This window comes from Sciurus vulgaris, assembly GCF_902686455.1.
Source record: "Sciurus vulgaris genome assembly, chromosome: 8".
Lineage (NCBI taxonomy): Eukaryota > Metazoa > Chordata > Mammalia > Rodentia > Sciuridae > Sciurus > Sciurus vulgaris.
The window spans coordinates 45,270,872-45,295,539 of NC_136468.1; the positions used below are offsets into that span (position 1 = coordinate 45,270,872).

The following is a 24,668-nucleotide window of genomic DNA, read 5'->3' on the forward strand; positions in this document are numbered from 1 at the left end:
TTTTTCAGTTGTTCTAATTTATTTTGCCTATCAAAGTTCCCAAGCCTGTGTTGTCTCATGTATAGACAGGGAACAGTAATAGTATACGTGCCTCACACTTAGGTAAGAATAGGATAATTAATGTACATGATACTGGACACAGAGTAGGCACTAACAAAAACTATTATTCTTAATAATATACTGTTAGCTCTTCAGAGGCACTTAAATTTGACTAGACTGTGGAAACCTCAGGAGGTCACAGCTGCCATCCAGAGAGCCCAGAAGACACAGAACCCCTGAGCCACTTGGAAGGATTTTCCTGCAAGCACTGAAAAGTCCAATTATAGAATTTTCAGAAATACAGTATCACACATACTGCAGGACTTCTAGAAATTATCTATCTGTTGCTTTGGGAGACTGACGGAATTTGCACTCATACTAAGGTATTTGCACAACTGAGATTTTTCAGTAGCCCAGACAGAAATCTCAAAATGGCATCACACCACACCCAAGGCCACTGGTCACACAAAAACATCCTGAGATTACTGGAAAATATGGAAAATAATGTCCCACATAATGACAGAGAAACTTTTAAGACAACCCTGTCACATCTGGATTGGGAAAAAATAGCTTTTAATCATTTCTCTGCGGAAATGTGCAAAGACAAATGGGTAGAGATGTCTTCCAAAATGAGGAAGTTGCGTACATTGAAAGAATTAGTTCTGGAAGCCAAAGAATGTGTTAAAAGTCCCATGAAAGGCAAAAAATGGGAGAAACATCCAGACTTCCCCAAAAAACCCCTGACTGCTTATATTCGCTTTTACAAGGAGAAGCGGGCCCAGTATTTACAAGTACACCCTGAAATGAATAATCTGGCGTTGACGAAGGTCCTGTCTGAGAAATACAAGAAACTTCCAGAACATATAAAACAAAAATATATTGACGATTTCCAGAAGGAGAAACAGGAGTTTAAAAAAAAACTGGCTCAATTCAGAGAAAATCACCCTGATGTAGTCCAGGTCTCTAAGACATCTCACATCTACAAGAAGTGCCAAACTGAAACCCTAAAGAATATAGAGAGAAATGTGAAAAATAGGACAACTCTCCAGGAAACCGTTGAATTTTTGAAAGTGAGATTTCCTGGAGAGTCCATGAAGCCACCAATGAATGCATATCATAAATTTCATGAAGATATATGGTCAAGTAGGGAGCTACAACATTTGCCCCTGAGGGAGCGAATGGTAGAGATTGGGAGACGCTGGCAGCGAGTTCCACAGAGCCTGAAGGAAAAGTATAAGAGACAGGCTGAGGAGCTGCAGCAACAGTATAGGGTGGAGCTGGACCTCTGGCTCAGGACTTTGTCACCTAAGGAGTATGAGGTATACAAAGAGACAAGCTATGGAAAGCGTAAGAACATAACCAGGACTGGAGGACCAAACCCCAAGTTCAGACAAATGGACCAGTGCTCCTCATCGTATGAGGGTCTGCAAGAAGACCTGGAAGAGAAACAGGAGGTGAAGTCTCCAGGGAGTAATCCCCCAGAGACTGCTCAGATGTTGATGAATTAATACCTATAATCCCTCATGGGGATCAAAAGAGAACAAGAAAGAAGAGTTCCAAGAGGCTGAAAGAAGTGACTCCACAGACTCCAGCAGTGGACAGGAATTTGGAGATGTTTTGGCTGAGGGCAGTGACTCTAGCTTATCCCTCTAGGGGAATCCTCACACTTAGACTCCATCTGAGCTTAATTATTATCCTAAATTGTTATGGTGAGGGAACTTTCCATCAAAAGGAAGGAGTACAGGTTGGAAAGAAGGGAATGTGGAGTAGTGCATTCTATACCAGTTTTCTAAACATGGGATAGGACGACCCTTCTGAAAGAATAAACATAGCGGTTACCAAGTGAAATTCCACACAAGACTCTTAAGAATACAAAACGAGAAGATTGAGCTTTGGAAGGCACACAGGACTAGACTGAGTATTTTTGAAGGAGGTTTTGCTTTCAGTTTCTGACTTCGGTGTTGGTAGAGGAACGCCCATGAACCTGTGACCCTCCCCCTTCTGAATTCTTCCCTCAGCATTCTTGTACTGAATCTGGAATGAGGACTATTCGATGGTGGGTAGGATAGATAGATGCCTTGAGAAAATCGACCAACTCCTGTATCTGTCTTCCACCTGGAAGTGGGCAGATTTATGCAAGGAGAAATACATCTATCTGTATATTTAACTGTTGGTCCTCAATGAGTTTGCCACTGATTTTAAAAGATGGTAAATAAATTTAAAAACACCTTACCTATTTTGTTTGAATAAGCTCCTCCATAGAAAAAAAGTCAAAACTTTGATAATGGTTGCTCTAAGTGATATCTGAATTTATTCTGAGCAGAAGCTCCAAATCCTTCCTATTGACCCTGGTGAGTGAATCTCACTTTCAGTACTTAGGACATATAATTACACAGATATGGACATAATAAGTACACTACTCTGTGATTTTATGTGATCTGACTTGAGTTCATGTCCCGGTATCATAATGCATTAATTACTTTGGTTTACTAGTATTTTCTAATGTATATGTGTAAGGCTAGAAATTTCTTATAATTTCCCCCTGAATATTGCTTGCTATTTTTTATATTTTGTTCTCATGAATGTTAGCATCATCATAACTGAATCATTTTTATATGAAAAACATTGAGATTTGAGTGGTTAAATTGTTCTTAATTATCTTTCTTTTTTTTATTGTAAACAAATGGGATACATGTTGTTTGTACATGGGTTAAAGGCATACCATTTGTATAATCATAAATTTACATATGGTAAAAAAATAATATACTGTTAGATTTGATATTCATTTTACTAATGACTTTATCATGTACAATTTATAAATAAAATCAGTAATCGGGTTTGGCAATTAATATATATTTATGTATATTACACACTTTTGTGCCTGGTATTGGAACCCATGGCCTCATGTATCTAGTTCCAGTGCTTTAATACTCAGCTATACCTGCAGCCCTCTAGTTATGTTAATTTGCTATCTGGGTTGAGAGTTTTAAACTATTTGGGGAGCTTTTCTTGTTTCTATACTCTTGGAAAAGTAATATTTTATAAAAAATTAGTATTTCTGACCATAGAAATGAAATGATGTAACCGATTTGTGTACAATGAATCAAAATGCAGTCTTAAAAAAAAAAATTTTAAAGAAAAATTAGTGTTTTTGTAAAGTGCTACTTTTTATAATAAGCAAAGTCATCTACAAAATGTTTGGGTAGGAGGGAAAACAGGCAGATGTTAGAAGAGGGGATAAGGCAGCTGCCTCTGCCATTGTTATGTGGGTCAAAAGACCCAAGGATATCAAATTAACAACATAACTCTCTCACCTCTCTGATGCCTGTATCTGAGCAGATGTTAGACATGATGATTAATTAGTGCCCACTTCTTTTAATTTTGGTTATTCCTAGAGAGTGTAAATCTCAGAATGTATTTCTTTGAATTGTCACTGCCATACCAAATTTAACTTTAATGAGCAAGGCTGGAGTGGTGGCTTGGCAGTAGAGAACTTGCCTTACATGTAGGAGGCCGTGGTTCTATACCTGGTACTGAAAAGAAAAGAAAAAAAAATTCAGTACCTAACTCAAATGAACATCAAGCGTAATAAAATGGTAGAAAAAAATTAGAGATGACCCTGGATATTTTCTTGTGTAAAGATCAAGAAGGCAAATATAGGATAAGGAAGTTAAATTTAAATAGTTAATTAAGAGTTGAACATATGAAAATTTCAATTTTGCAAGAGTCACTGGTCACTATCAAATTTGCCAAAAATATTTTTCATCCCTGAATTCACTCATGTAATATATTTAGGTAATTTGGGAGTACTTTTACAAATACCTAATAGCCCAATTTTATCCAAATTATGGCATTTTTCTTTCAAGACACAACTTAGCTACTTTTATTTATCCTTTATTTAGAATATTACTGTTCTTGGGAAATTTTCATTCTTGAGCCACATGTATTCTTCATTCAAGTTATACCATATTTACTTGAAGTAAGAGACACACGAATAACCAATAAAGATTAAGGTGAGAATGACTGTTAATCACTACCATTTACAGAGCACTTACTGTTTAACAGAGATATGACATTTAATCATTACTGCATTACTTAATATTCCCTTCTATGAGGTAATAAGCATTTTCATACCTTTCTTTCAGCATATGAAGAAATAGAAGCTCAAAATGACCAAGTCACTTACCTAATACTGAAGATTTAAATTTCAAAAACATACTTTTACTATTTTCAATCTCTCTCCTCTAGTCAAATGCAGAACTATATTTCTTATATTTATTATATGTAACATTGAAAATGGAAAGCTACTTTTAAAAAGTACCATTTAAAAAAATAACAGCCACTGTGGAAAGTGTAAACTGAAAAACAGACTACAAGAAATGTCAGTTTTAAGTAAGAGTAAGTATAAAATCCAAACAAGTACTAATATTACTTTATGTGGATTATTGTAGCAGAGTCATAATGTCTAGATTAGAAAATTGAAGAGGTAGCGCAGTGGTAGAGAGCTTGCCCAGCCTGAGTTCAATCCCCAATGCTACAAAAAAAAAAAAAAAAAACATCTGAACTTGGATATATTGACTTCAACTCACAATTATTCAATATTTTAAAAAGCAATAAAAACACCTTTATTAAGGACTTCTGTTGGAAGATGTCTAGATGAAATATCCAGTTGAGTTTATAATCCCAAATAAAGTATCCTAGTAATAAAAATGGGAAATAATTTGCATCTATTTTTATAGCGCACACAGACTGAAATGCAAAATAGAAGTAAACTGTGTTTGGGCTTCAAAGAAAATAATAGGAAGCTGACACATAAGAACATACAATCTTAAAAATGTCACCTATATATTATGATTAAAAAAGAGCATAATTATTTTATAATATACTTTATATTTATGTCTTATGCTACATTACCAAAAAATTAAAAATACCTCAGAAATATTAATTTTAGCTAAGGAAAAATGAAAATGCATATGGTAAGAGTTTAACATTACTAAAAGTTAACTTGGAATATTTTGAACATAGTAAAATTAAACATTGACTGAAGCAGTATTAAAGGTAAAGGGTACATGTTAATAAAATGAAATTGGTATGATATACTTAAGAAAAAGTTCCTTAATAGCAACCTTTGTAAAACAAAAACAAAGTATGTCTTCCAACTCTTTTATTTTTTTCAAAAAAAATTAATTTAGGTGAGATATTTAGATTAAGTATACACTACTTCCAACATTTTTCTAGAAAGGGGTCTTCGATAACACACCTCAAATCAATCTAATAGAATAGTTATTTTTTGGGGGGGAGGTGGTTAGTTATACATAATAGTACAATCCATTTTGACACAATAATAAATCATGAAATATATCATGTTCTAGTTCATACCCAAGTACCTCTTCTTCCTCTTCTCTTTGCCCCACTCCCTGCTCCCTTCCCTTTACTGATCTTTCCGCCTTTTACCTATAGGTATTTTTAGATTTGTTTTTGACAAGTAAAACTTTGCTAACATTAAAGCTCTTAAAATACTTCATTTTTTTCTCCGTAGTCTATAAGTACATTTTATCTAATGATTACAACTTCAGCTACATTTAATCCATTCCTCTGTATATGGCAGATGATAGAGAAACATGGTTCAAATCCTTTAGATTCCTCTTGCAACTAATTATGAAAAGGAAAAGGTTATATATTGACCCCCTTTAGCAACTTACATATATATAGCCATCTCTGAAATGAATCCGTCTCCGCCAACACCTCCTAGTATACTTTGGAAAAAAACAGGATATTCTAAAGCAGGGGAATTTTACAGTGGGATACACTAAGGAAGATTATGCCAAATGATCTGTCAGGTATGATCTTACATGGACTTTGTGTTCAGTAGGTGTTCCCAGATGGTGAGGATAAGATGATACAGTAACATGGAGAGAAATCTGTGAGACAAATCATTATATTGGAAAGCAAAAAGTTCAAATTGAAAATTTAAAACATGTTCTCCTAAAATGATATATTCTTAATTTTGGCCTTTTGAGGAAGACCATAATCATCTATGCCCCAAATATTGTATATTAAGTGAAAATATGGGGCTGAGGATGTAGCTCAGTAGAATGCTTTAGCATGTGTAAAAGCCCCAAGTTCGATCCCCAGTACTGTTTAAAAAAAAAAAAAAAAGTATGAGGAGAAAGGACTCTGTATTTTACTCATTTATAAACACACATACACACATATATGCATTTATATACATACATATGTGTGTATCAATACATACTGATAAAATTTATTCTCATGTATAGGTTAGGAGTACTCTAATTTTAGAAGTAAAAATTCACAATTTAAATTTTATCTAAAAGTACTCTATGCATGGATAAGTTTAAACTATCATCTCAATCACTGAATTGGACACTGTATTGTAAAATTATACAGTTTTTATTGAAAGATATCCAATTTCAGTTTCAAAGATATAGGCTCAAGGTTTGTTCTTTCTTATTGCAGAAACTCCGCTTATACAGCATTCGTAATTTTCACAAAACCCGAGAAAGCTCTTCCAAATGAACTTTTCCAACCTACTCAACAAAACATGCCCACATTCTGATGTTCATTTCAGTAGTATTTGTCTCTGTGAAGCACATCAAAATCACTCAAACATCAAATTGCTGATCTGATAGAATGATTTATTTTCCCATTATAGGAAAGTCATGAGTGACTTGTTTTGAGGTATGTTTCTGAGCTATGAAGGACATCTATTAGAAGCTCCACACTTGAAGGTTTCTGTTTAGGTGATATTTTATGGCTGGACAGTCTCTGCAGGCACCAGATTCCCTGTTGTATCCAACTGCATACATTTACAGGTGCATGCAGACACAGGACATTCTGCATGGTCCCTAAAAAAAATAGGTCAAATAACAGTTACAATTCCACACTATATATATGTGCACACATTCTATACCTATCTATCTTAATTCAAGTTTTCAAAATGGCATTTGAAAAAAAAAATAGAAAATTAAAACCCAGAGGAAAAAAACATTAAAAACATTAGAAATATCTGCCAAGCTGAACTTGAGGGAATAAGTTACTAGAAACTGAACTGCTTCACTTTTCACATGTATATAGCAAGATATCTCAGTTGTGAAAGTGATAAGAATGCTCAGAGTTTAAATTAAAATTAAAGCCAATGAAACAAGTTGGTCTGTGAATGTTATAACAATGAGAAGTGCACACACCCACTGGCACCATTCAAAACAAAAGTTAAGTGTGGTCTTGAAAGTCTCCATTACATGAGGGTTTACCTATTATATACCAAGGTCATTAGAAAAAAAGTTGATATAGTGGTTTGGTATGTATCATATTTATAATTCAGTTACATGAAAAATTATGGGGTATTCAGTCAGCTATAAAAAACTGTAAACATTTCCTGTCTCCAAATAAAGATAAATAATGCCACTCATTTAACCTATATAAAATTAATTTTATAATTAAAGGTTATTTGGATCTCTAATGATAGAAATGTTGCTTTTATCCCTGTTAAGGAAAAGGAAAAAGGAAATCAATCCTTTAGTTATACATTAACAGTATATAACAATAATATCCAAAACTATTTAAAAGACTATCTACTTTATATCCTGTAACTCCAAGTTTATAAAAGAAGAAATATACCAATTACCTGAACCAACTAAGCATATGTCCAGCATGTCCACCATGCCTACAATTGTGACACCATGTAAACCAGTTGTTAAATTGAGCTAATTTTTTGTCCTTGCTCAAGTCTACTTTTTCATCTGATTTGGATCCTCCTATGGGAAAAGAAAATTATCTTTATTAACTATATCACAATATTTTAAATTTCTTAAAAACTTTTTCTAAAAAGCTTTTACATGTTATACATCATGTTGAAACAGCAATACTGATGCTAGATCAGTTTAGACTGAATAAATACTGAACAAAAGGAGTTCTCCTACATTTTTAATAGCCCATACAAAAGGAAAGTATAAATTATCAAAACCCACTATGAAATAATCTGAGTTAAAGCTTTACAAGAGCTTAAAATATTTCCATAAATAAAACACCATGCCCATTTTATACATGAGTTTTGCCAACAGGGAAGGGACAGGTAATTCTCATCTACACAAACTCTTTCAAACAAGAAATTTCCCACTAGACTTACTGAGGCAGGTATAACTTTGTTAACAAAAACTAGACAAAGATAACACAAAGAAGGAAGATTATAGACCAATCTCTCTCCTGAAGAGACGTAAAAATTCTTAGTAAAATGTCAGCAAAAAGAATCTTACGATATTATAATCCTATGATTTAGCAATTCTACTTCTAGGTAAATATATCAGAGAAGCTTTTGTACATTTCAAAAGATGACCTATAATAATGTTAATAGCACCATTATTCATAATAGTAAAAATCTGGAAATAACTCAACTGTTCCTCAATACAAGAATGCAAAAACTGTGTTGAAGTCCTTAATAGAATACTCAATAGTGAAAAATAAACCACAGCTACATTCAACCATAAAATAAAATAAAGAACTGAAAGTATTTATCTTAAGGGGGCTTAAAAAGTCAAGTAGAAGAATTAATTCTGTATGTAATTTATGTAAAACTCATAACACAAGCAAACTAAATATGATAAAATTGTACATTCAAGCAAGAGACTGGTAACATGCAATTTAGGATAGTGGCTACCTCAGGGGAAGAGACAGGAGATAGAAAACAAGGAAGAATGAACAAAATTATTGGTATAGATAATGGCAAGCAAAGGAGGGGTCTCAATATTTGATTTGTCATGATATATATATACCTGTATATGTTATACCCAGTTCACAAAAATTTAAAGGAAAATGTATAATTGTATATGAATATTTATAAATGTACATGACCATATATCTTTATGTAATTTTTAGTGTTCTGAGAATGCTCACTCTTCGATTTTGGCTAACTTGGATGTGTTTTGTTCTAAAGCAACAAATCAAACTAAACTATTTTAAGACTCCCCCATATAATTGGAGACCAAAATAGAAAAACATTAAATATGGGAGACCAAAATAGAAAAACATTAAATAGAACTATTAGGTTTAATTAAAGCAATTGTTACCTACTAGGACATATTGCACAGAAAACTATAATCAAAATTTTCTTTGGACCACTGCTGGTCACACTTTAATGACCACAAAAATAGTCTTAGAATAAAGGATTGTTTTTAAAAGTATTCATTTTTACTTACGATATGAAGGTCAAAGAAGTATAAGGACTATTTAAGATGTAAACGCACTAATATTATTCCTAAAATCTTTATCAACAATTAACATAGGGGAAAAAAAGAAAGGGGGAGGAGAAAGAGAAAAATATAGATATTGTAGAACATTATTTTTATATCTTTGTTTAAAGTTTTCATTAGTGATTTTCACTTCATTTTTATAACTTCTAACATACCCAGAAAACAGACTAAATCTGGAACAGGTTAATTTTTAGGTTTTCCTAATGAAACTGGAAATATCAAGGTCTACCTCACTGAAAAGGGAAAGAATTATTTTTAAGATCAAGTGACTTCAAATTTAAAAAGATCTATACTAAATTATGAAGAGAAGTGCTAGAGAATACTTAAGAGAAAGTAGAGTTTTACTTATGCATTAATAAGAAAAATAAAAAGGAAACCAGCCTATAATCTTTTAACAAATACACTACCATTTAGAAGTTAAGCTCTATAAGGGCAGAGATTTTTATCTGTTCACTGCAATATATTTAATAAGAACAGTAGACACTAATAAATAATTATTAAATGCTTATAGTCTTTATAACGATGTTACTCAGAACTATTTCAACAGAGTTCTAATCATCAATACACAACTGAATATAAAACTATGCAACTCTCAGTTAAATAAGCTTATGGAAATTCTAATTACTTGGATCGTGAAACATGATAGGTAGTTGCACCAGAGTGATTTGATAACTTGCACTTTTAAACTTCCATGAAACAGTATTTGATTTCTATTAGTTCCTGTTTTATTTTGGAAATATGATTCTTCTGATGAAAATAGGCTTTTCATTCTCTAATTAACATGGCTCAGCAATGTCTTTGAAGATCATATTCAGGCTTCCTCTAAATTTCCCTACAATATTCCTATCAGTCTACTTCCTAGACTCTCATCACACTGATATACTTGCTACTTCCCATATCCCTGTACTTAAGAATCTCTTTATCCTCATTCATATTTTTAAATCATGGTCTATACCTAGAAAGTAGTCTCCAAAATCTTCACATGCTTAAATCTACCAAATGTTAAAGGTCCAGTTTAATGATACTTTCTTCCTGAAGCTTTTCAGATATCTTTCATATAAAAGTCAGTAATTATCTCTTTCAAAATTCCTAACATTTTCCTAATATAACATTCCTTATTCAACTTGGGGGATAAAATGTGATTTGAAATTCAGAATGTTTTCATATTTTAGAAATATAATGAGTAAATATATATTGTGTAACACCTCCAGTGAAGTGGAAGTCTGAAGTAGCAATCTGTAATCAAAACCATCAGTATTTTTACAGTGCAAAATACAAATATTCACAAAGACAAGTCAAGATATTACTAGCTTCATATTAATTCTGAACAGGTTTTGTTGCCAAATGAGATTATTTGAAAAAAAAAAAAATCCTCTTCATGTTTAGATCTTTCTAGAGATTTTGGAGTAACAGATGAGGAACAGTATACCAGCACTTATATTTTAGAACATATGACTTCTTATTTTATATTAGTTATCTTTAATTACTATACACCACAAGTTCCACAAGAAATGTCATCTTGGTATGATCTTATCTTAATATATTTAATAAAATAAGTGCTCAAATATTTATTACATAAAGAATGTATTTCTGAAGCAAATCTAGACAAATCTCTGAAAAAAATATGGAAAAAATGTTAAGATCTAACAAATCTGAGTACTCATTATTATATTATTCCCCACAACAGAGAGCTGAAATGTTTTAAGATTCAATTTTAGGTTCTAGAAAATTATTATCTTTTCTTGTGTCAAAAACAGAAAAGACTGAAAGGCTAATGGAAGAGCACTCAGATGTCATTACTAGGCAAATAATCCTGATCTCCTTATTATGGACCAGAAGATGTACTAAATTTAACTGTCTCTATACATCTCAGTTCACATAAATATATAACTTATTTATTCTATACTTCCTTGTTCATTCATTGTAGTAGATATTTCAAATTGTTGCTTATTAGGATCAGAACTTGTAAAATATTGTTAGCATGCAAGGAATAAAAACCCTTGATTAAAACTTAAATAAAAACTAAAACATACATTTTAAAACATTACACAGTGTCTTCTTTAAATAAGATGTCTAGACTAAAAAATAATGACTCAGTCAACAATGCCAGACTTTCACAGATATTAATATAAAAGAGTAGACTAGATACATAAGTAGAAGAGAATTATAAAATATCAAGGTCAGTAAGAATCCCTGCCCAACTATTTTATATTAAAGAGGTCTAAAGTAACTGAATGTCACAGGGTGACTGTTAGAACTAGGATTAAAACAGACTTTCTGACACTATATATAATTCTTTCTTTACTATACCATTGTGGCAAATATCCAGAATGTTTTTGATAAAATTTTTGCCACAGTATTATTTCCAAGTTATGGAAATAACTGGTATATTCCCAGTCACTGGGTACATCATGTTCAATTATCTACCAGTCTCAAAAAATTTTTCATGTGTTTACTATAAATAGTAAAAAATAATTTCTAAACATTTAAAAACAAGTTCATTTAGTATGTAACTAACGAACAAGAGAAGTGGCACCAAAACCCAGAACTCAAGGGACCTGGCGTCTAGATTTTTTTCTCTTGTATCTCGCAGGTAGGTTTTCAGGATGAAATAAGAAGTGTAAAAGTTGGGTACAGTGGTACACACCTATAACCTCAGCTACATGGGAAGCTGAGGCAGGAGAATCTCAAGTTTGGGGCCAGCCTGCACAACTCAGCAAGAACCTATTCCCCTGCCCCTCACACCCCTTAAAAAAAAAACAGGTGGGCAACTTGAAATGTATCCCAATGGTAGAGCACTTGCCCAATATATAAATATATGCAAGGCCCTGGGTTTAAAAAAAAAAAGAAAAAGAAAGAAATGACAAAAAGCTATGAGACTATCAAAAGCTCCTTAGGAATACAAGGTATTTGTTAACAGATGTGGACACTGTTCTTTGAACATGAAATTTGGAAGAACTGATATTAGTAGAAATAGCAATGAAAGAATGGTATGTTTGAGATTACTTCATATTTAAGCTTTTGTCACAAATTTTAGATTGGTCAGCATTTATGAAATTACCTGAGACATCATGGATACAGATTTTATTTTTAATGTATAGGTTTTATAAATCAGAGGGACCACAAAGGCTTTCAAGCTAGTAAAATGCCCCTTCTTAGAAATAATACAAATTCAAGCTAGTATGGATTTTATTTTCAGTATTAATTATGTAGGAAAAATTTGGACTGAGGAAAATATCCTGTAGAATTATGTCATACCAGGACAGCTAGACACAGGTGTTCCCATATTAATGAGGCAAAGTGCACATCGAGGAAGGGGCTTTCGACAGCCAGGGCAACTTGTGACTTTAGATTTTGTTGGTGAGCCACTCACTCCATACTGACTAAAACCTCTGCCTTGATGAGGTACAGTTGAGCAGCTGTAGGAGATTGACTTGCCACAGAAATTACAACTCACAAACACCTATAAAACAAATGAAAGGAGAAATAAATGTAATGTAAATCATAATGGAATAAGTGTTTGATACTAAGAAATTATTTTTAAATATTTTTTAAACTTTATTTTATATTGCAAAATGATTTATCTGCAAAGTTTGACTAGCTCACATTTAAAATTTCCACTTAGCTTCATTATTTGGGTATTTCCTTTTTGTTAGCATTCTTTAGTTATATTCTTCCTAATACTATTGTTATTGGTGAAAAAAGATAAATCAAGAATTTTAAATCCTGATGTTTTAGAATTAAAAAGGACATTAGAATTCACACTGGGCCACTATGAAATATCCCAATATGACTTTTAAACCAAAATTCAGTTTCTTAGAACAAAATTTCCTTATGAAGGAAACAGTCTGTTCCTAAGATAAAAATGGAGTTAAGGATCCTATAATGGTAAATTATTAAAATTTTGGAATAAAGGCACATGATCATTTGGTTTTATAATAAATTCCTCAGTTCTTAATCACTTACATAGATTAGTAACATATGCATCTTACCAATACTTTGGTTGTCTTAATATAAGCACACTCATTTCTCAATTTCCTAAAATAAGAAAATAGCACCATCCAGTGCTCACAGTGAGGATAACCTAATATATAGCATGAATGAAGATACAGAGGTTATCATTTCATGTCTTATGGGATAGCTGATCTCGTGTTTTTCAAACTAGTGCTAAAAGAAAAATATTCCCATGAATATTAAGACATAAATATATGTGCAGCGTTAAAATTAAAATTACTCAAATCTACCTCTATTGCACATAAACAGGAAAGAAAAAAACACACAGCTTAGATTTCTATGATCATATCATATTAAGATTTCAAAAGAGCTTGACATGTACCGAAAAATTCCAGACAGCCCTAGGATTTAGGTATTGCTAAGATCCTCTGAGCCTGCTGTGGTTTGCTCTATTTCAGACTAAAGCTCAAGCCACCTAGGATGATTATCAGGAAGTAGGAGAATCAAAGAATAGGAAGACAGGGAATAAAGTGCAGTCTAGATTTTACCAATGGAAACAATATAAGCAAAAAAATGAGCTAGTAATAATTTATTAAACTAAATTCTAAAATGTTACCATTTGATTCTTTCCAAACAATATACTTACTTGTGCTAAAGGCTTAGAACTGGGATCCAACTTACTCCTGTGAATATCAAACTCAGCTCGCTTATGCCAAAACCTCCAAGCATCTAATAAATTCCTATAATTCTCAATCCAGTATTGAACCCTTTCATCTTTAAGAACATCTAAAGGTGAACCCTAGAAAGAAAACAAATTATTTCAAATTGTTCAAAATGCTGTGGTTCAAACCAGAGAATTCTGGGTGTCATGTGAGTATGAGTCACACAGAAGCAACAGGCCTTCTTTTTGCCAAAAGCTGGCTCCTAAAGAGAACACAGATAAAGTAACAGATGAAAGCTCCATTAATTTAACTTTAAGCTGGTTGGTCTTCACTAATGATAATGTGCAATTTTCTTACCATACATGGTCAGGGAAGTGCAATGTTCTTTTTTAGCTGAGTTTAAAAAGTCAGGAGAAAACAATTCACTTTCTTGGTGAATACCCTTTGTCCCAACCTTTAAAACCTCTGGGTTCACAAGTTCTTTTTAATACATTGTCTAAATACAGACTAAAATTGCTTAATATGTAAACTCATACTGAGCCTTGTCTTTACCTAGCAATGTACTATGAAACTAAAATGCTGCTTCTGAACATCTATTAACTCTTAAATCTATTTCATTCTTTTTCTTGCCTTTAATAAAAAACATAAATTTGTTGCCTTAAAAATAATAATGGGGCTGGGGAGGTAGCTCAGTCGGTAGAGTGCTTGCTTTGTAAGCACAAGGCCCTGGGTTCGATCCCCAGCACCAAAAAAAAAACCAAAATAATAATAATAAAAATGGGGGCTGGAGTTGTAGTTCAGTGGAAGAGCACTTGCCTAGCATGTGTGAGGCAGTAGGTTCTATTCTCAGCACCACATACGAATAAATGAATAAAATAAAGTCCATTAACAACTTTAAAAAAATATATTTTTTTAAATAATAAGGAAGGAAGGAAATCAAACATTTTCTTAGCTCTTTCACCCATAGGCCACAATGAAAATTAGCAATTTGGTTTTTTCTTACGAGTTGTTCTTATTAAGAACTTCAGTTCTTGTCACTAAGAATTTTCCTAAAGCTGTATTTTCCTTGGTTGCTGTGACATTTCACACTTCACTGGTGTTTCCTCTGGATTTTCATAGAAGACTTGTTAGCCCTCTCCAGCATATTCTCCTAAAATCCACATGATGGAGAAATACAGAAAGTCTCTACTTTTAAGGACACTTTGAACATCAATCTAAAGCCTAATTTCTCCAGTGTTAAAGGCTAGACAGAAAAGTAAAGAGAGAAAATTTAGCAAATACTTTACTTATTAAAAAGGGTGAAAACCTGTAACTGCTAATATAATCTATCTTTAGATATTCAATCAAAAATAGTATACCTTTCATTTATTAATTATTAATTCTAATTTCCAGAGTTAAATTGAGCTAAGAGAACATGGACTCTTGATAACTTCGTTTCTTAAAGAAAGAAGATATCTACACTAATCCTAAACATGGCCAACTAAGCAGAACTAAGTATTAATGTAGCACATTATCTCAGGTATAAATTTTTTTTCACAGAAAAATTAAATATCTTCATATCCTCTTCTTTCTATTCCATGTCAATAAGGTAAACCAATAACAACACAGTCAATTTTATATTTGTTAAGTCTTCTCTAGCTCTGACCAAAACAGAATGGATTAGAAAATATCTTAGGCTTTCCACAGACTCATGATAGAAAACATAAAGCCAAAAGTGATCAGCTAGTAACTCTACTTCCAAAAGGAATAATGAACATTCTTCCAAAAAAATGTTAGAGAGGCCATATCTATATAATGTCCAATATTCAATGAAGGAATCAAGACATAATAATAAATGTAGTTCAAATTCAAGGAAAAAGGCAATCAATAGAAATTAAATTAAAATACCCCATATGTTAGCAAAGACTAATGAAGCAATTTCAAAGAAATGTGTTCAAAGACGTAAAGAAAAATAGGACTTTAGTGAATAAATACAGAATCTAAGCTGAGAAATAAAAACTATGACAGAGTTGAGATTCTACAACTGGCAATAACTAAAACTGAGAATTCCCTGAAAAAGTTTAATAGCAGACAGGAGGTGACAGAAGAGTGAATAAAGAAATCAATAGAAATTATTCAATTTGAAGAACAAAGGCAAAGAAAAAAATAGAAAATAAACAGAACCTCAGGCACCTAAGGACAATAGCAATGAATGGTTTAATACATGCATTATGATTCCAAGAAAAAGAGAGTGAGATTGGGACAGAATAAAATACTTAAAAAAAAAAAAAAAAAAAAACCCTCAAACCTTCCCAAACCTGATGAAAAATATTGACTTTCAGATCCAAGAAGCTCAGTCAATTATTAGCAGATAAAAAAGAACAAGTAGGCACATCACTGCTGAAAGAAGCACAAGGAAAAATGAAGGATCACATATACGAAAACAAGGATAAAAATAATTGACTTCTCATCAGAAACAACAGAGGTCAGAACAATATGAAACCAGTATCTTTTTTTTGGTACTGGGGATTGATTTCAGGGGCATTTAACCTCTGAGTCACATCCCCGGCCCTTTTTGTTTTTAATTTTTGAGACAGGGTCCCACTAAGTTGCTTAGGGCCTTGCTACATTGTTGAGTCTGGCTTTGAACTTATGATCCTCTGCCTCAGCCTTCAAAGTCACTGGGATTACAGGTGTAGACCACTGTGCTTGGCTGAAACCACAACTTTAAAGTGCTGAAAGAAAAAAAACAGGTGAACTAGATGTTTTCAGTTAAAATTTAAAAGTTGAGAGAATTCATTACCTGTAACATTATAGGAAATCCTAAAGAAAAAGACCAAAGGGAAATGAGCTACCAGATGAAATTCATTTCTATAGGAAATGCAAGGAATATTAAAAAGTAAATATAAAAATTTCACATTTCCTTTCTTCTCATGATTTAAATAAGACAAATGACTGTTAAAAGAAAAAATAATAATGTATGTAGTAATAAAATTTAGTGTAGGACAAAGGAGAAGGTACATAAATGAAATTAAACTATTATAACATTTGTGAATCTCCAAGTATGATATAAAAGAAAAAGTCAAGTGTGGGGTAAGAATGGAAAAGGATTCAGTAGGAAGAATGACATGTCAGGTGTGAAGTGTGAAATGTGAAGTATGAGGGGGTAAAATGCTGACTTTGATGATTAAGGATGCATATTATTAGACCTCAGGTTAATATAACCTTAACAAAAAGATAATGAAAAGGGGTATAGCTTAAAGCCAATAGGGGAAATAAAGTGAAACACAAAAATATTCAACTAACCCAAAATAAGGCAGAAAAGGAAGAGAGGAACAAAAGGAAAAAGCAAAAGCAAAACGAAAACAAACAGTAAGATGGTAGATTTAATCTTGACCACATGAATGTAAATGGAGGGAACATTCCAATTAAAAGACAGCATTATCAGACTTGAATGGTTTTTTTTTTTTTTTTTTTTTTTTTTTTTTGGTACTAGGGACTGAACCCATGGGTGCTTTACCACTCAGCTCCATCCCCTGCACCCGCCTTTTTAAGAAAATTTGAGACAGGGTTGCACTAGGGTGCTAAGGGCCTCGCTAATTTGCTGACACCACTGTGTCGTGTCTCTCTAGACTAGATTTTATAAAAGCAAGATCTTGTTATTTACTGTTTACTTTTTAAACATATTTTATTAATTAATAAGAAGTTACTGGGACTGCAGTTATAGCTCAGTGTTAGAGCCTAGCATGTGTGAGCACTGTGTTCAATACTCAGCACCACATGAATAAAAATGAAGGCATTGTGTCCATCTACGACTAAAAAAATATTTTAAAAAAAGGTCACTAACCCATTTGCACTGTGTAGTCAACAAATTGAAAAGATATCTTATTCCAGTTAAGAAAAAAATGTTAAAGGACACCTTCTTTCAGAGGCAGTGGCTTGGTACCTTATACAAGTTTACTCTAGTTCATGGGCCAGCACTTGAACATGTTCACAGGAAGGCAGCATGGGGGAGGAGGCATTTTACTATGTTTACCCAACACAGAAAACAACTTCATATTATATAAAGGACAAGATTAGCTAGAAGGCTATAGGAAATTTCAGGGAAAATAATCAGAACATACTTCCAACAATAGTAAAGTACAAGGCAATCTTTGCCAGGAATCTGGTTTTAACCCCTGGCCAGGAAAAACTGAGAGGAAAAAAATGGACATAAATAACACTGATAATAAAAAAGGAAAATAAGAGTTAAGAGAGCTGTGGTATAACTTGCTTTCAGTACTTTGGGTGAGACTGCAATACAGATCAGGGAAAGGGTATCATTTTTATAGAATGTATAGTTCTGTCAACTACTGGAGAAACTGAAGAGAAGTTTCCCTATTCCATTTCAACTTCACATAAATTCAGACACAGTCAAGACTGGTATTCCCCCAGTGAAAGAAAAAACTGGATAACCCAATAAGGAGACTTAGAGACAGTAAGGTAAGACAGAGCCCTCAGGACACCACGGGATTAGGTCAAAGCTAAATGCCTTCCAAAGATCCCAAAAAAGCCGAAGTACACACTCACTCTCAATTGAGGGACTATAGAATGTACACAATATGGATTAGCTTTTTTAAAAACTGCTGTCAAACTGCACTAACCTGTAACATGCAGTAACTTGCTGTCTGCACATCTCCAGTTCTATCGACATAACTCTCCATTAAGTCAACTCCATCTTTGGTAAGGCCAGTAAGCAAAATTCCTTCCAAATTTCCAGCCTCTTTCATTTCATTGGTCAGCTTTTCGATGTATCTATTTAACTGAAAAATTCAAAGTGATTTTTCTGACGCAACGTGTTTCACTACATATTCTGTACTTGAAAACTACTATGCATGTCATTCCTATTGGAAAACACCTTAAAACAAAAGTCCTTGTCGAAATCCAGCTATGTATTCTCTCAGGAAGTCTACATCTAATCTAATCTTCACTCCATAATCACTTAAAATATTTTTAAAACCAAGACATTTACTATATTGATAATTATTTTATTTTAAAAACTATGGATAGTTTACTATTTTATTTTTAAATATTTTTAGTGGGGCTGGGGAGATAGCTCAGTTGGTAGAGTGCTTGCCTTGTAAGCACAAGGCCCTGGGTTCGATCCCCAGCACCAAAAAAAAAAAAAAAAAAATTTTTAGTTGGATATGAATACAATGCCTTTATCTATTTATGTGGTGCTGAGAAGCAAACCCAGAGTCTTACACGTTTTAGGTAAATGCTCTACCACTGAGCCACAACGACAGCCTATTTTAAAGAATACTGTCCCCATTTTAATCTGCAGAGTTCTTGTTTTCTACCATAGTTACATGTAACAGAATCACAGACTCTTAAGTTGTAAGGAAATTTCAAAATTATCAATAACAAACATTTCCTTTAGGTTATTTGTGAATGCATTTCATTTCAAACTCCAGCTAAGATTCCTCCATATTCTCCCAGTACATTATCATTATTACAGTACTGAGTACACAGCATTACCAGTTGTTTGTATAGTATTTCTCCCTCACTATATCATAATATAGGCAGTCAGTAGCTGTGTACTCTATTGAAAAGGAAGGAACCCTTTTACAGCATCACTAAAAAGTGAGTTTAACATTTTTATCTGTTAACTAATCTTTCTCCCCAAAATGAAAATAAACTAAAAATATTAAGTCAATATTCTAAACAAGTAAATTTAATTTTGATAGACATGCTTATAATATCTCAGTGTAATAAATATCTTACTTTTTTAAAAGAATTTATGCATAAATCCCACATTTGCATAATTATATACAAAGATTAGTTTCTTAATCAAGTGATAATAAAAATTAAGCACCTCAAATATCAAATTAAATCAGTTCTCACCTGAGTATCACTAAGGAATTTACAAGCAAATGCCACTCTGTCACGTACTGCAACTTTGTTTTCATACTGGAAAGAGAAAAGCAAGGAATTAACTGTACATGCTATAAATTTTAAAATGTTAGATTAAATTTTTTATACATCTAACATGGAATTTTATTTTCAAATGTATTAAGTTAATTTATACATGTTGGAAAAGCCATCTACTAAGATGCCTTTCAGATGTAACTCCAAGGAAACTTAGTATTAAGATTGTTGTCCTTGAAAGCAAAGTCTTTGAAGCACAGACCAAATACAATTTTATAAAAGATTCAGTTGAGTCTTCTATAACCCAACATAAAATATTAGTAATGATGTGTATAGTATAATAATTTAAGTACAGTATAGTATAGTAATTTAAGATGCCATATAATCCTTCTATCACAGATACTAATTTGGGGGACACAAGACAATCTTTTCTTGGCTGAGTTAATCAACAAGTCTGTGAACTGGGTATACCAGTACAGAATTTAGAAAGAATACTCATACATCTTTCTAAATACAAAGTAACGAGTTTTAAAACTTATAAGTAAAAAGGCACTTTTGTGTCCGAAATAAAATACCATTATATAGGTGGTCTGTGGCAAATTTTTAAGAACATTATAACTTAAATTTTTATATACTTATCAATATTGTAAAAATTATGTTGAAAGATGTTTAGTATCAATTTAGAAAGATTAATTTTGTGATTAATAAAAAATAATTTTAAAGATGAAAAGATCCTAACACTACCACAGTCCCTCTATGAAATAGTTTTCCTTCTTTAAACATAGATTCCTTCAGTTGATACCTATCTTAGTGTATTTTCTCAATTATAAGATATGGTTCTACCTAAAGAGAGAACAAACTCTTAGTCAGTTCCAAGTGTTATAATTTTGATCTCTAAAGGTTTAAAGTATTATCTGTCTCATTTTACAGCTGAGAAAACTAGAGATCAAAAACGTTAAGTGAATGGCTAAGGTAACTGGCTGGCAGCGCAAGGATTCAGGTCTATCTGACCTCCCAAATCAGTTTCACTATTTTACTGTAATTTAATATATATTAAAAATAGTAACATTAATCATAAATACAAGTACAATTATATTCTTGAAACAGCTTCCATAACTTCCTTCTTGGTTACACCTTACCTAATCACCCAAAATTAGGTATATGAAAGGAAGGATACTTAACATAGGTCACATAACTAAAATATGGAAATTTAATATTTAAACATTCTACTTCTCTAACATAAATTCACTTTTTTCTTGTCTTTATTATTCTTTCACTTCCTAAAGTATTATTTTATTTCTTCAAGATACAATGTTTAAAGTCTTCTGTTTATGTAATCCCAGAAACTCAGGAAGATTCCAAGTTCTAGGCTACTCTAAGCAATTCAGCAAGACCCTGTCTCAAAATAAAAAATAAAAAGGACTGGGAATGTAGCTCAGTGTAAAGTATCCCTGGATTCAATCTCCTAATCCAAGAAAAAAAAGTCATCTGTTTAACAAAAGGAATAACAACATTACATTTAACGAAACAAACATTTTTAGATATTGATTTGAAGTGGTTAGAAAAGTTCAATAGTAATTTGTTAAAAGTAACAGAAAAAGTGTATTTGGCAGTGTGGATACTGCCAAAATGAACATCAATATTTATTAAAAATTTCAGTAAGATATGCCATGGAAATACATATTTTTACAAATTCTTAGGGACTGATATTTAAATTTATTATTTAAGCAATGTTTATATGAAATGCTACAATAACAAAAACAAGTAAGTAAATAAGTAAGTTTTAATATAGAAAGTTCTTGATAAAAAGATCAAATAAGTTTTAATATAGGAAGTTCTTCTCCTTGATAAAAAGATGCCCAAAAGTGCAAAGTAAGCCATGCTACTAATGTGAAGCTTAAAATTCAACAACTAAAACTAATAAGCACATCTCACATCACTCTTTCCTCACTTTGTGATAAAGAAGCTATTCAGTGATTTGGTCATAGGTGGCTAAAGGAGGAATGAAAAAATAACAATAAAATAACCAAATAAGGAAAAAATGATATTCAGGAACATGTCTGAAAATACAAATACTAAGACAAGATGTATGTTTGTCCTTATCAAAACTGATCAACTGATCATGAACTATTTTACTTAAAAAAAAAATTATAAGAACAAAGTAGGCCCGAATCCCCATCATGTTGGCTTAGGATCAGACTTCCTTAACAAGACTCCCAAAGCACAAGAAATTAAAGCAAGAATCAATAAATGGGATGAACGCAAACTAAAAAGCTTTTTCTCAGTAAAGGATACAATCAATAATGTGAAAAGAGCCTACAGAGCGGGAGAAAATCTTTTCCACATGTACTTCAGATAGAGCACTTATCTCCAAAATTTATAAAGAATTTACAAAAACTTTACACCAAAAATACAAAGAACCCAATCAATAAATGGGCCAAGGAACTGAACGGATACTTTACAGAAGAAGATATACAGGCAATTAATAAATATATGAAAAAGTGTTCAACATCTCTAGTAATTAGAGAAATGCAAATTAAAACAACTCTGAGATTTTATCTTACTCCAATTAGAATGGCTATTATCAAGAACACATACAATAATAGATGCTGGCATGGATGTGAGGAAAAAGGCACACTAGTACATCGCTGTTGGAGTCGCAAATTGGTGCAGCCACTGTGAAAAGCATTGTGGAGAATTCTCAGAAAACTTGGAATGGACCCACCTTTTGATCCAGTTATCCCACTCCTTGGTTTATACCTAAAGAACTTAAAATTAGCATACTACAGTAACGCAGCCACATCAACATTTATAGCAGCTCAATTCAAGATAGCTAAATTGTGGAACCAACCTAGATGCCCTTCAACAGATGAATGGATAAAGAAACTGTGGTATATATACACAATGGAATATTACTTAGCAGCAAAGAAAAATAAAATTATGTCATTCAGGTGGAGAATATCATGCTAAGTAAAATAAGCCAATACCAAAAAACCAAAGACTGAATGTTTTTCCTGATAAGTGAATGATGATATACGATGGGGGTTGGGGTGGGGGTGGGTGGGGAGTGAGAGAAGAATTAAGGAACTTTAGATTATGTAGAAGGAAATGAGCGGGGGGGTATGAAAAATCATGGAATGAGACATACATCATTACCCTATGTACATGTATGAATGGTATGAATCTACATAGTGTACAACCATAGAAATGAAATGATGTACCCCATTTGTGTACAATAAATCAAAATGCAGTCTATAAAATAATTTTTAAAAATTATATACACACACAAAATACTTAAATAGCGAATGTATTTTTATATTTATATAGCTATAGATTTCTGTAGCTCAGTTCTTAAGCTAAAGAATGAAATCTTTAGTCTTTGTATATTTGTAAATTATACTGGTAAAATTGAAAAATTCAAATCCAGTTTGATATCTGTTAACACCAACATTTAACATGCATCAAATTTGTTTTATATATATAATATGCATCAAAACATTTTTTTACAACAGACATTTGAAAATTTTAACAGATGAATGCTCCAAACTTAATTCAAAGGACAGTCTTGGGAAATAAATTTGCTTACCAAAACTCCATCATAAGACCCTGTTTCACTTGTCAGAAATGCAAACATGACACACAGATATGGGTTGTTTAGCTGTAATCGTAGAGTGCTGCACATTTCTCTCCAAAGGGAGTTCTTCTCATCGGTGTAACCTGATAAAGCCATTGCTACCACATTGAGATTCAGATCTCCTGTGTGTTAAAAACAGTCAACTAATCAAAGAGAGAAAAACCTTAATATCTCCTTCCACATTTCTCGAACCATGAATGAACAGAAATCAGAGGGAGACTTTCAGTCTCAGAAAAATGAGCTCACTAGAATCAGGGTTTTGATTTAGAATGAAAAATTTAGCAAGGATCACAACTGAAAAACTTCTGTTTTTTGAAACTCATACATATATTTGCAAACCCTGTGCAGGACAACTATGTCTTTAATTTTCAAGTTTTCATTCTAGGCCATTTCCTATATAGTATGTTACTTACTATTTAGTACCTAAATAAAGAAAAGTAAAACCACTGTACTAAAATTACTGCCAACTTTATCAAGTTCATGTATGCTGAGCTATTTCAAAACACTGATAGTAAATATATGCATTTCAGGAGGAAATTTTCAAAATAATTTTATTTTCCTATTTTTGAATACATAATGCATATATGTATGTAGGCAAAAATTAACTGCAAAGCCAGCATTTCAGCATTCTTATTATAGTATTATACTTTTAATTTTTCTAGGACAAATGATTACCAGAACTACCAGAGAATTTAATTTAGATACATTTGCAACAAAGCATTTGTTACCAATAGATTTGTTCTTCCCAGTTTATATGGCTGCTAGAAAGGGGCAACCTGGCCTTCAGCTCTGTGGCTGCTTACCTTTCTAACATAAGTTTAGCTTTAAAAGAGAAAACTAAGTTCTCCTTAACTTTTCTCTTCAATATTGTTTTACATTTATTAGTTTTCTTATTCTCCATTTCTTTATTCTATTATTTTCCAAATAAAATAGCATGTCCCACTTTATGTTAACATCCTTATTCATTTTTTATATTCTCCTCAATTTACTTCATGCTTTCTGCCTACTCCTAAAATCTTTTAAAATAAAAATATGTAAAAAAGCAAATCTTTGTAGAAGATTTATTTCTAAATGTAAAGGAATGCATGACTAAAAAGTATTTTCTTTAGTTATTAAAATCACTGAAGTAATATTTTCCTACTATTGTCTCTACAGGTGGTTAAATCTACCACCAAGTTTCCCAGGTACACCTGACTGGAAAGTATCATGCTTTTAGACTATGGC

General features: G+C 32.3%; 2 protein-coding genes across 8 annotated transcripts in view; one reads left to right on the top strand and one right to left on the bottom strand.

Moving 5' to 3' along the window:
- Positions 1-470: 470 nt before the first annotated feature.
- Positions 471-1,547, top strand: LOC306668851 (upstream-binding factor 1-like protein 1; the record flags this gene model as incomplete). Its single annotated transcript, XM_079152628.1, has 1 exon — positions 471-1,547. One exon carries the CDS (start codon positions 471-473, stop codon positions 1,545-1,547), a length of 1,077 nt encoding a protein of 358 aa, XP_079008754.1.
- Positions 1,548-6,434: 4,887 nt separating this feature from the next.
- The window catches only part of MIOS (meiosis regulator for oocyte development), an 86,206-nt gene continuing 67,972 nt past the window's right edge, over positions 6,435-24,668 (bottom strand). For all 7 annotated transcript variants that reach the window (XM_079151803.1, XM_079151797.1, XM_079151798.1 and 4 more), the window contains 7 exons: positions 23,397-23,566; positions 19,787-19,852; positions 18,547-18,705; positions 13,909-14,061; positions 12,567-12,771; positions 7,688-7,817; positions 6,435-6,908 (listed from right to left, as the gene is read on the bottom strand). In XM_079151803.1, coding sequence (XP_079007929.1) covers positions 6,812-6,908; positions 7,688-7,817; positions 12,567-12,771; positions 13,909-14,061; positions 18,547-18,705; positions 19,787-19,852; positions 23,397-23,566 — 980 coding nt within the window. In that variant the 3' untranslated portion in view covers positions 6,435-6,811. The remainder of the gene's footprint in view (positions 6,909-7,687; positions 7,818-12,566; positions 12,772-13,908; positions 14,062-18,546; positions 18,706-19,786; positions 19,853-23,396; positions 23,567-24,668) is intronic.